A 13194-nucleotide genomic window follows, 5' to 3' on the forward strand; every position below is an offset into this window, starting at 1 on the left:
CAATTAGAGGAGGAAAAGGTGGAAGTAGTGACAGATTTCCTCTTCTTGGGCTCTAAAATTTACTGCAGATGGTGACTGAAGCCTTGAAACCTGAAGATGTTTGTGGCTTGGCAGGAAAGTTATGACAAAGCTAGACAGTGTGTTGAAAAGCAGAGAGATTATTCTGCGGGCAAAGATCTGCACAGTGATAGCTGTGGTATTGCCAATGGTCATGTACAGTTGTGAGAGTTGGACCATAAAAAGGCAGAACACAGAAGAACTGATGCCTTCTAACTATGGTGCTCAAGAAGACTCCTGGCAGTCTCTTGGACAGCAAAAAGATCAAACCAGTCAATCTTAAGGGAAATCAACTCTGAATACTCATTGGAAGGACTGATGCTGAAGCTGAAACCAGTATTTTGGCCATCTGATGCAAACAGCTGACTCATTGGAAAAGTCCCTGATGATGGAAAAGATTGAAGGCAGGAGAAGAGGGGTATCAGAGGATGAAATGATTGAATGGCATCACCGATGCAATGGACATGAACTTGGATAAACCTTGTGAGATGGTGAGGGACAGAGGGGCCTGGCATGCTGCAGTCCATGGGGTCGCAAAGAGCTGGACATGACTGGGCAACAAAGCCTATGTCATTCTTTTAAAGGTTGTGCCCTACCCCCTTCCCTCCCACTTCGGTTGGATTTGTGGGAACATAAGGGTACATTCACCTCCTAAGACCTTTCCTTTCCATTAATGTAAGGACAAATTATGTCTGAGCACTGTCTTCAAAAGACATCTAGTTTCTATAGCTCTTATTTTCCTTCGCATTTCAAAAAGCAATTCTTTTCTATACTTGAAAGTTGACATCACTTTGCCAACAAAGGTCCATATAGTCAAAGCTATGGTTTTTCCAGTAGTCATGTATGGATGTGAGAACTGGACTATAAAGAAGGCTGAGTGCCAAAGAACTGATGCTTTTGAACTGTGGTGTTGAAGAAGACTCTTCAGAGTCCCACGGACAGCAAGGAGAGCAAGGCAGTCAACTCTGAATATTCACTGGAAGGACTGGTGCTACACCTGAAGCTCCAATACTTTGGCTACCTGATGCCAAGAGCTGACTCACTAGAAAAGAACCTGATCCTAGGAAAGATTGAGGGCAGGAAGAGAAGAGGATGACAAAGGATGAGATGGTTGGATGGCATTCCTGACTCAATGTATATGAGTTTGAGCAAACTCCGGGAGAGAGTGAAGGACAGGGAAGCCTGGCGTGCTGCAGTCCATGGGGTCACAAAGAGTCAAACATGACTTAGTGACTGAACAACAACAAAATACTTGAAAGACCTTCTATAGAACTAAGGATCTAACCATTAAACATACTCAACGGAAACACTCAAAATAATGATTTCATTACCCTTACTTAATGAATACCCTCCCTTCCCTGGGAGCCACCTCAAATAGGGTAAACCAGAACTGTGCAGTCTATGATATATGTATGGTAAAACAGACTTGAAGCCCTAGATTAGGAAAAATTCTCTATTTTATTTAATGAAACACTGTATCCATGTAAAATTTCCATACAGCTTCATGTTACCTGCCTAACTATACGCTATCACAGATTTTAGTCTCACAACAGTAAGGTATTGACAAAAATTAAGACTTGAAACAGAGAATAAGGAAATGACAGAGGCTGGGCTGAGTCACTGTGATGTTCTATAAAATTACAAGGTTTATCAAGGAAATAAGAAACATGACTTTAAAACATTTTTAAAAGTGAGTCAGCCCCAAAGAACTGAAAACAGCTCTATTCACAATAGCCAAAAGGTGGAAACAGACCCAAATGCCCATCAACTGATGAATAAACAAAATGTGGTATCCTTTCATACAATGGAATATTTACCCATAAAAAGGAATAAGTACTGATACATGCAATAATATGGATGAATATTGAAAACATACACTGAAAGAAGCCAGACACAAAAGGCCACATACTGTATGGTTCATTTGGAAATATACAGAATAAGCAAGTCCATAGAGTCACTAGACTAGCGGCTGCCAGAGGCTGGGGCTGGGAAGAGGGAAGTATGGGGGAAGGGAGAAACAGACAGTGACTGCTTAATGGGTCTAGGATTTCCTTCTGGGGTGATAAAAATGTTCTAGAACTAGACAGTGGTGATGGTTGCACAATGCTATTAATGTACTTGATGCCACTCAATTATACCCTTTAAAACAGTTAAAATGATTAATTATACGAAATTTACCACTTTCCAAAGAAATGTAGGTCACAATTTTCTATTTTATTTTAGGAATAAGAATTGGAACACAGTTTATTCTACTCAGCCGAGCATACACACACTAAAAACCGCAGGAATTCAGAGCAAGGTTTTGCTATCTATGTGTTCCTCAGCCAAGTTATTTAAGCTCTCTGAACCACCCTGATCTATAAAATGGGTATAATAAAAGTATTTATTTTATATAAATGTTATGAAGATAAAATAGAGATAAAACAATCTAAGCACAAAGTCAGGCCCATTAAAATTAAATTGATCAATTTTATTGAATCTCAGACCTTGAGTAGGTGTCTTTTCAGTATTCTGTGTGATAAAATTAGCAGGATGTGTAAATCATTTGGAATGTATATGAGACTATATGGCTGCCTATAGGAAAGGCATCTGCAAGCTTGTTAGATTTATAGCTCAACTAGCCTCTTTGTCCACAGAACACCATTTTTGCTTCAAAGAACAACTGACAGACAAATTATGGTTATTCAGACTTAGCTTTTTGGCAGACATTTTCTCAAAAAAGAACTTCATGGAAAACAATTACCCATATTTTTTTTCCAAATAACAAAATTCAAGCTTTCAAGTGAAAACAAGAATTTTGGAAAATATGTATCTGCTATCATGAGCTTGACAGCTTCCCACACTTAAAGATTTTAATGAAATTAGTAGTGATATCAGTGTACTTTTTTCTCCAGTTTTCCTGTGATATAACTGACATTCATCACACATACAAAACTGATTCTGTACCCTTTTTTTCTTCCATTAACTCAAAATTCACTTTCATTGGAACTGAAATAGGAGACAACTGAGATTATTAATTCAAACTGAGATAAGCGAAACTTTACAAGAGACCCTCCTGGAAAGCAATTTGCAGGCCTGCCTAGAGATATAGATTTTCTCTAGAGGATTTTTAGTTCAATGTGAGCTCTGTTTTATCCTGTCCCAGTGAAAAGGCCACACAAAAACAAACTTCCGATTCAAGATGGGCTCCTTTGCTCACCAAAGGCCTTGCACAGGCTAAAAAATAGCACTAACACTGAAAATGGCCTCAGAAATAGCATGGGTTGCAGACTGAGAATCTCTAATAGGGATTAAGGTGCGACAGAAACAAAACAAAACAAAAAAAAATTTTGGAGAAGGCAATGGAACCCCACTCCAGTATTCTTGCCTGGAAAATCCCATGGACAGAGGAGCCTGGTAGGCTGCAGTCCATGGGGTCATGATAGTCGGACACGACTGAGCGACTTCACTTTCACTTTTCACTTTCATGCATTGGAGAAGGAAATGGCAACCCACTCCAGTGTTCTTGCCTGGGGAATCCCGGGGACAGCAGAGCCTGGTGGGCTACCATCTCTGGGGTCGCACAGAGTCGGATACGACTGAAGTGACTTAGCAGCAGCAGTAACAAAAATTAAAAGCAGCAACCATTTTTAATGTATGATGTTAGCAAGTGCCAAGCACTGATCTAGGAATTTTACATTAATTCAATCTTAATATTCCTATGTAATTTGTGTTACAGCCCTGTTTTGCCCTTTTATTCATTAGATCTGCATTATGTCATTTTTGAAACTACCATCCTAGTATGCCATTCTTCTGCCTATTATCCTAGAAAACATGAAGGAAGCACTGAGTTCCATAAAAACTAGATTGCTACTAACAATATCCACCATCCAAGTAATTCAATAATTACCAAACTAAAAGTCTGATACTTCTTCCAACAACAAATTCCTCTTGCAAAGTATTAACTTACTATTTCAGAATAAGAAATACACTCCTTACAATAATAAGATCTCAAAGAAAAGGAATCAAAACTACCTGAACTTCCAAGAATGCTTTGAGGCACCTCTTGATTAAAACAAAGGAATATTTCAGAAACATACCTGTTGGAGCCATCTTTCATATGGACTTTGGCATAAAGAACATCCACCATGCCAGGATCATCATTCATGTATTCTATCCCTGCCATCTCTACTTCCAGGGGTTTGCCCCCTGAAATGTCACTACAAAGGAAAAAACATTACATTTTCATAATTTTTTAAGCTAAGAGGGCTATTATATTTTGAAACATGGTAAACATACAGAGTCAAATATTACAAAAATGAAGTTGTTGGGGCTTTTTATTTAACATGATTTAACTGTCCTTCTAATTTTAAACTGATACATATTTAATGAACACAAACTAGAACCACAAGTATTCCCAAAGTCACGCCACATCTTTTCCAACATCAGTTTATTATTAATTGCATATCTAAGATATGTCTAATGAAAGGCCAAGTGATGACAGTTCTGACTGACAAAGACATTTACTGCACTGCCCACCTCTCCAGCTGTTAGAGAAATTAAAATGGAGGTGGTCTTGTTCAGGCTTCAGAAGTAGGCAAGAGGCCTCCAACCAACTTCTGACCTTGTCTGGGCCCTGCCTGGACTATGTGCCTGCTTGTGAACACACCAATCGTTACCAGTAAGTCAAGTGGCACTTTATATAAGAAAGGGAGTGGATCTTGGAATTTTTCAAGCCCCTGGAGGCCTGGCTAACCCCACTGGAGTCTAACGAAATTTGGTGACTCACAAGATGAAACAATCAGCGTCGTAAAAGTAAAACCACAGCTGCATTTTTGCACACAAGCTGACAATGATACCAGTTTGTGGCCTGGGGTTATAAATGGGAGCCCCCCAAACTGCAATTCAAAATCTCGCCCACTGAGTAGATGAATGGCCCAGGGCCCTTTTCCAATTGAGACTCCAGATTGCTGTTAATGAGGTATTTCCAAGAAGGGTTCAAGTCTGGGTGTAGGTGTCAGCTCAATTTGGTGATGTATACTCTCTGCAACTTCTCTCTCTTGTTTCTATTTCTTTTTTTCCCCAATGACTGTATATTGAAATTAAGTTAAATAATCTTCTATTCAAAGTTAAAATTGTTCATTTGTGTGTAATGAGTGGTTTGTTAATGAATCCTGCAAACCTAAAACAAAGCAAAACATTCGGCAAAACACCAGTTTTTACCTCATTATTTCTACAAATTGCAAACAGTATTTTATTCATGTAACAACAGTGAAGGTGCAAATTGGTAACACATCTTTAAGAGCAATTTGGCAATATTTATAAAAAGTCTTCAAGAATAGAAACCCTTTGCCCAAGCAATTCAACTCCTTGCCTAAATAATCATAAATTCAGGCACATATCCAACCACAGCCAATAAAGTTCTTTCAGAAGAATTCCAACAGATAAATGCAGAAGTAAAACTAGAATCAGAATACCACCATTTTTCAACCCCTGATGAAATATTTAATCAGTTTCATTATTTGTACAAAGGATGGAAAGCAGAAGTGTTAGTCACTCAGTCATTGTCGGACTCTTTGCGACCCCATGGACTGTAGCCCTCCAGACTCCTCTGTCCATGGGATTTTCCAGTCAGGAATACTGGAATGGGTTACCATTTCCTTCTCCAGGGTATCTTCCCAAGTCAGGGATCGAACTCAAATCTCCTGCATTGCAAGCAGATTCTTTATCATCTGAGCTACCAGAGAAGCCACCAAGGATGGAGATAAGAAAAATTAAACATATACATTAAATACATATATATACACACACATACACACACATATATATGCTTGTACATATGTAAACTCTCTGAACTGATATAACACAAAGAAACTGCTAAAATCTGTTGCCTTTAGAGATCAGAGTGCTTGGTGGGATAGCAGTGGGAAGGAAACCCTTTAACACATATCCTTTGTACTTAAAATTTGAACCATATAAATGTATTATTCAGCAAAAACTTAAAATAAAAAAATACATGCAAAAGAAGCCAAATACAAGAAGTATATATACTGCACATACATGAAAAAGAAGCCAAACATAAAAGTGTATGTGCTTAATGATCCTATTTATATGATATTAAAGAACAAGCACATTTAATCTATGATCATAGAAATTAGAACAGCAGGTACTTCTGGAAGAAGTGAATTTACTGGAAAAGAGCATGAAGAAACATCCTAAGGTGATGGCAATATTCTACATGGTGATTTGGGTGAGGTTACATGGGTGTACACATTTATTAAAATTTATCAACTACACTTAAGATCCATGCATTTTACTGTAAGCAAAACACTGTAAAGAAAAAATACATATATGAATACAAAAAAGTATAGGGACATATGCTCCAAAGTGCTGACAGTAATTATCTTTAGGTAATAATACTACAAGGGACATCTTGTTTATCTACAATTTTGGGCTTTTATAAAGCTAACATGTATTGCTCTCCTGTTAAATAAAACCCACCATCTTGCTTTCTTCACAGACCCCTTAAACAGACTTATACTTCAACTAGTAAATAGCTGTGCCAACCCAAAACCCAGCTAAAAATCAGCTCACTACACAGCCTTCTCCAAGCCTCGCGAGGCCAAGGACTCTATTCATATTTTCCATTCCCGTATCCCCAGCACCTGGAACAGTGCCTTATGTAAAGTGAGTACTTCATAAATCTCTGATGATGTTCCACTATAAATGGAGAAGATGTTCTGGACAGTTTTGTGATTATGGACACATGCCTATATTATCATTGAATAAAATGTGGTACTGGCTCAAAGACAACAGGATGTTAGGATTAATCAAAAGATAATTCCAAATAAAGAAAAACAAAAAAGTCTTACTGACATTTAATTGAGGCCCAGGGAAATTCTTAGGAATCCTAACGATAGACTCCCCTAAAACATTAAGGCCATTATTATTTTACAAGACCAGAATTTTCCTAAGAAACTAAATAACCCAACTATCTCAGACAGTCACTTGAATGAAAAAATAACAGCCTCAATCACTCTATAACCACCTCCAATAAGTGGGATATTCGAAAACACAAGCCAAACTCCGAAATATCACCTGATTGAAGACTTTAGCTTCAATCAGTAGTACAGTGTATCTTCATTCCTACTAATAGCCAAAGAATTCAATATGAAAGACTGCCATTCAATCCATTCAAATGCAGTCAACAAAACTGCTTTCAGGAAAAAAAAAAAGTTTAATACTAAGTATGCATTCCTCTACATTTTTTTCAGCTCCAACTCTGCATAGTTAGACCACCAGAAAGCACCATACCATTGGTTTAGTTTCCCACTAAAAAACTTGTACCAGGTTATACTTAACGTTACACCCTCAATTTCATGTCACACCCACATGAACAATGTTTTTTTTATCTTCTGCAAAACTCCCATTAAAGACACTGACCATCATCATTCTTGGGTTCTTTATGCTAAGATTTACACAAATTTTTCTTGGACTGAGAGCCAGAAAAGGATTCTCTCCCCTAAAATTGTTATGCTTCTTTTTATCAGATAAGAACTATAATAACTGGTGTGTTCCTTTTTAGAATTTAGTTCAAGTATACTGACACTTGAAAACAGCACTAAATTTTAATGTTCTAGCACAATTATTATCTTACCTCAGTTTCTCAATAGAATTTTCTTCCCATTCCATCTTTCTGGTTTCTAATCTGTCTGACTTTAACATTTCTTTTGTATATACGATCCTCACTCTAAATGACCTAAAACCCTCGGAATTAGACGGGGTACCAAAAACAAAACACTGGAACAGGATCCAAAGTCTGCCTTACGAGCAGAAACAGAAACTCTGTCAACGTAACTCTAGGATTTATCAAGAGACAGAATCAAAGAGCAGTAAAAAAAAAACAAAACACTGATAAATGCTCTTTGTCCTGGTGACCAAACTATTCCACCTGGGACACCAGTGAGCACACTTTACAATGGAGACACATCCAAGGCAATAATCGGGAACATTTGCCCATGGGTATTTTTCCTTTTCTTCTCTCCTCATTCTCCTCCCTTTTTAACTTATTTGGTTTTACTTCAGGCCTACTGGGAACATTCAGGTGTGAGCTGAGTGATACAGGAGCTAAGAAAAGCTGCATATTTGCCAGATTGTATACTCAGAACCACTGCACTGTTTATGTTTCACATCTCACGAAGAAAAGTCACAAGGGACATATTTGAGCATCAGTGCTTACTGAACACTGTGAATAATTCACCTGAAATCGACACAGCTACATGAGCCTCAAGCTTAAGAACTGAAATCAAAATTCTATTACTAGCCAAGTAACATCCCTTAAACTCAATTATCACCCCCAAATTTGAAATAAATGTTCAACCACCCATTTCTTTAGAATATTTATATATCACTACAGTTTTAATTAAATTCCAATACAGCCACATTTATTTAATACCTCAATTTAAAAAGCCATCAAATTAAGCTACAGCATGTTATCTGAAAAATTGAAGGCAGAAGGGGACAACAGAGGACCAGATGGTTAGATGGCATCACTGACTCAATGGACATGAGTTTTGAGTAAGCTCCAAGAGATGGTGAAGGACAGGGAAGCCTGATGTGCTTCAGTCCATGGGGTCGCAAAGAGTAGGACAAGACTGAGTGCCTGAACAACCATAAATTCATTCCCAATGTTTCCCATTTTTATATTTTAATTTGAAATCTTTACATCATAAAAGGCTCCAGTTAGAAATGCCATTATTTACTGACATTTTCTCGAAGCATACCAAGTGCAAAGATTGAGATCAAAGGTCAAGAACAGTGAAGAAAAAGAAGGTAGATGATGCAATTTACACCAGGGCTTTGTTAGAAGTACTCAGGCTTCCCTGGTGGCTCAGACAGTAAAGCATCTGTCTGCAATGCAGGAGACCAGGGTTCGATCCCTCGGTCAGGAAGATCCCCTGGAGAAGGAAATGGCAGCCCACTCCAGTACTCTTGCCTGGAAAATCCCATGGACGGAAAAGCCTGGTAGGCTACAGTCCATGGAGTCGCAAAGAGTTGGACATGACTGAGTGACTTCACTTTCACTTTTCTTTCTTTTAGGAAAATCAGGCATATCGTGACAAACAACCAATACTGATTATCGTCCCCCTAGCCAATCAGGTAAATTAATTTTGCACTATATACTTTTTAAACAAGTGTATGTGGCAGAGAAGGTAAGAGAAGGCAGCTGGAAAGGCTTGCTTTACTTGTTGGTTTCAAATCTTTTCAGCTTTTTGAAAAGAGCATCTTCAAAAAATTTTTGCCTGCACTGCAGATTTTTGGCAGGGTAATGTGTCCTATTTCAAAAGCTTTGCTGAATTTGAAAATCTACAATTACTGTTTTCATCCTGTCATGTCAAAAATTCTTAGTAACTATTAAGGATGCTCTTCATTCCCTATGCACACCAACCCTGACATGCTTAAAGGGTTCAGATTTGGCATTTAGTCACAAAAGGCACCAACAGACATAAAGGGAAGAACTCAGCTAAATCCTCACATAGCTCAGGATAAAGCTTCCATGGTTAAAATCCTGTGACCTGATTTTCATAAAGTAAAAAAAACAAATACTTCTTTAAACAAATATTTTATCTGCCTTTAATTTTTTTCTTAGCAGGATTATCCTAATGGCAGCCAAAAATTGCAGCTGCTTCCAGTTCTATTTAACAAAAAGTAATCTGGGAAGTTAAAGTATCAGAAGTATTTTATCTTAAACAAGGTAAAGTGGCTCTGCTTCATAAAGCATAAAGTTTTATTTTATGCAAGAAAAACTATAAATATCTAAATACAAACATCAAGTTATTCTGAATTTCAAGTAAGATAAGAGAGAAAATAGTTATTTCCATCACTGAGCAAACAAGAAGACAAAGTATTCCTTGCTGTTTGAAATTCAGAAAGAACAGGTAGCTGCAAACCTGATCAGCTTATGATTTTGTTCAAGAAAAATATTTTGTCTTCAAAATAATTAATGGAAAAAATGAGAACTGGCTGACAGATAAGTCTCTGTATTACAGTTTCATATACAATATCAGTTCAGTTCAGTGGCTCAGTCGTGTCCGACTCTTTGCAACCCCATGGACTGCAGAACGCAAGATCTCCCTGTCCATCGCCAACTCCCTGAGTTCACTCAAACTCATGTCCATTGAGTCAGTGGTGCCATCCAGCCATCTCATCCTCTGTCATGCCCTTCTCTTCCTGCCTTCAATCTTTCTCAGCATCAGGGTCTTTTTAAATGAGTCAGTTCTTCGCATCAGGTGGCCAAAGTACTGGAATTTCAGCTTCAGCAACCATCTTTCCAATGAATATTCAGGACTGATTTTCTTTAGGATGGACTGGTTGGATCTCCTTATATATACAACATTTTACCTTGTTTTACCCAATGAATCAGGTAGCCCATTTCTACAAGACCACATCAGAATAAGATGGGACCTGTATTTCATGATCGCTGTTTGTTTCCAAGGCAAACCACTCAATATCACGATAATCCAAGCCTATGCTCCAACCAGTAATGCTGAAGAAGCTGAAGTTGAACGATTCTATGAAGACCTGCAAGACCTTTTAGAACTAACACCCAAAAAAGATGTCCTTTTCAGTACAGGGGACTGGAATGCAAAAGTAGGAAGTCAAGAAACACCTGGAGTAACAGACAAATTTGGCCTTGGAGTAGAGAATGAAGCAGGGCAAAGGCTAATAGAGTTTTGCCAAGAGAATGCACTGCTCATAGCAAACACTCTCTTCCAACAACACAAGAGAAGACTCTACACATGGACATCATCAGATGGTCAACACCAAAATCAGATTGATTATATTCTTTGCAGCCAAAGATGGAGAAGCTCTATATAGTCAGCGAAAAAAAGAGTGGGAGCTGACTGTGGCTCAGATCATGAACTCCTTATTGCCAAATTCAGACGTAAATTGAAGAAAGTAGGGAAAACCACTAGACCATTCAGGTATGACCTAAATCAAATCCCTTATGATTATACAATGGAAGTGAGAAATAGATTTAAGGGACTAGATTAGATAGACACAGTGCCTGATGAACTATGGACCAAGGAAACAGGGATCAAGACCATCCCCATGGAAAAGAAATGCAAAAAAGCAAAATGGCTGTCTGAGGAGGCCTTACAAATAGCTGTGAAAAGTAGGGAAGCGAAAAGCAAAGGAGAAAAGGAAAGATATAAGCATCTGAATGCAGAGTTCCAAAGAATACCAAACTGAGATAAGAAAGCCTTCCTCAGAGATCAATGCAAATAAATAGAGGAAAGCAACAGAATGGGGAAGACTAGAGATCTCTTCAATTAGAGATACCAAGGGAACATTTCACGCAAAGATGGGCTCGATAAAGGACAGAAATGGTAGGGACCTAACAGAAGCAGAAGATATCAAGAAGAGGTGGCAAGAATACACAGAAGAACTGTACAAAAAAGATCTTCATGACCCAGATAATCACGATGGTGTGATCACTCACCTAGAGCCAGACATCTTGGAATGTGAAGTCAAGTGGGCCTTAGAAAGTATCACTACAAACAAAGCTAGTGGAGGTGATGGAATTCCAGTTGAGCTATTTCAAATCCTGAAAGATGATGCTGTAAAAGTGCTGCACTCAATATGTCAGCAAATTTGGAAAACTCAGCAGTGGCCACAGGACTGGAAAAGGTCAGTTTTCATTCCAATCCCAAAGAAAGGCAATACCAAAGAATACTCAAACTATCGCACAATTGCACTCATCTCACACGCTAGTAAAGTAATGTCAAAATTCTCCAAGCCAGACTTCAGCAATACGTAAACCGTGAACTTCCAGATGTTCAAGCTGGTTTTAGAAAAGGCAGAGAAACCAGAGATCAAATTGCCAACATCCGCTGGATCATCAAAAAAGTAAGAAAGTTCCAAAAAAACATCTATTTCTCATTTATTGACTATGCCAAAGCCTTTGACTGTGTGGATCACAATAAACTGTGGAAAATTCTGAAAGACATGGGAATACCAGAACACCTGACCTGCCTCTTGAGAAACCTATATGCAGGTCAGGAAGCAACAGTTAGGACTGGACGTGGAACAACAGACTGGTTCCAAATAGGAAAAGGAGTACGTCAAGGCTGTATACTGTCACCCTGCTTATTTAACTTCTATGCAGAGTACTTCATGAGAAACACTGAGCTGGAAAAAGCACAAGCTGGAATCAAGATTGCCGGGAGAAATACCAATAACCTCAGATATGCAGATGACACCACTCTTATGGAAGAAAGTGAAGAGGAACTAAAAAGCCTCTTGATGAAAGTGAAAGAGGAGAGTGAAAATGTTGGCTTAAAGCTCAACATTCAGAAAACTAAGATCATGGCATCTGGTCCCATCACTTCATGGCAGATAGATTGGGACACAGTGTCAGACTTTATTTTGGGGGGCTCCAAAATCACTGCAGATGGTGACTGTAGCCATGAAATTAAAAGATGCTTATTGCTTCGAAAGAAAGTTATGACCAACCTAGATAGCATATTGAAAAGCAGACAACAAAGGTCTGTCTAGTCAAGGCTATGGTTTTTTCCAGTGGTCATTATGGATGTGAAAGTTGGACAGTGAAGAAAGCTGAGCACCGAAGAATTGATGCTTTTGAACTGTGGTATTGGAGAAGACTCTAGAGAGTCCCTTGGACTGCAAGGAGGTCCAACCAGTCTATACTAAAGGAAATCAGTGCTGGGTGTTCACTGGAAGGACTGATGCTAAAGCTGAAACTCCAATACTTTGGCCACTTCATGCGAAGAGTTCACTCACTGGAAAAGACCCTGATGCTGGGAGGGATTGGGGGGCAGGAGGAGAAGGGGACGACAGAGGATGAGATGGCTGGATGGCATCACTGACTGATGGATATGAGTTCGAGTAGACTCCAGGAGTTGGTGATGGACAGGGAGGCCTGGCGGGCTGCGATTCATGGGATCGCAAAGAGTCAGACACGACTGAGTAACTGAACTGAACTGTATTTTATAACTGCACAAAAATAAAATTGTTCAAGTGAGTAAATTTTCAAATTGCTCTTGTTCTGCATCAATCTTATGTGAAAAGAGTAAAGGAAGGGGTCAGTGGGGAGAGATGATCCTTTGAAACAGAGCTGTTATGTCAGATGTACAT

The 13194-nt window shown here is 38.7% G+C and overlaps 1 protein-coding gene across 11 annotated transcripts in view; it reads right to left on the reverse strand.

The window, feature by feature from the left end:
* Positions 1 to 13194, reverse strand: part of ASCC1 (activating signal cointegrator 1 complex subunit 1) — a 116397-nt gene that overhangs the window by 58718 nt on the left and 44485 nt on the right. For 10 of the 11 annotated variants that reach the window (XR_009598530.1, XM_004021448.5, XM_042240936.2 and 7 more), the window contains one exon: positions 4137 to 4256. The exons of the other annotated variant lie outside the window; for it this stretch is intronic. Coding sequence is in view for 9 of the 10 variants with exons in the window: in XM_004021448.5 (XP_004021497.2) it covers positions 4137 to 4256 (120 nt within the window). In the remaining variant the exon portion in view is untranslated. The remainder of the gene's footprint in view (positions 1 to 4136; positions 4257 to 13194) is intronic. 11 annotated transcript variants of the gene reach the window in all.

Source organism: Ovis aries, chromosome 25 (assembly GCF_016772045.2).
Source record: "Ovis aries strain OAR_USU_Benz2616 breed Rambouillet chromosome 25, ARS-UI_Ramb_v3.0, whole genome shotgun sequence".
NCBI lineage: Eukaryota > Metazoa > Chordata > Mammalia > Artiodactyla > Bovidae > Ovis > Ovis aries.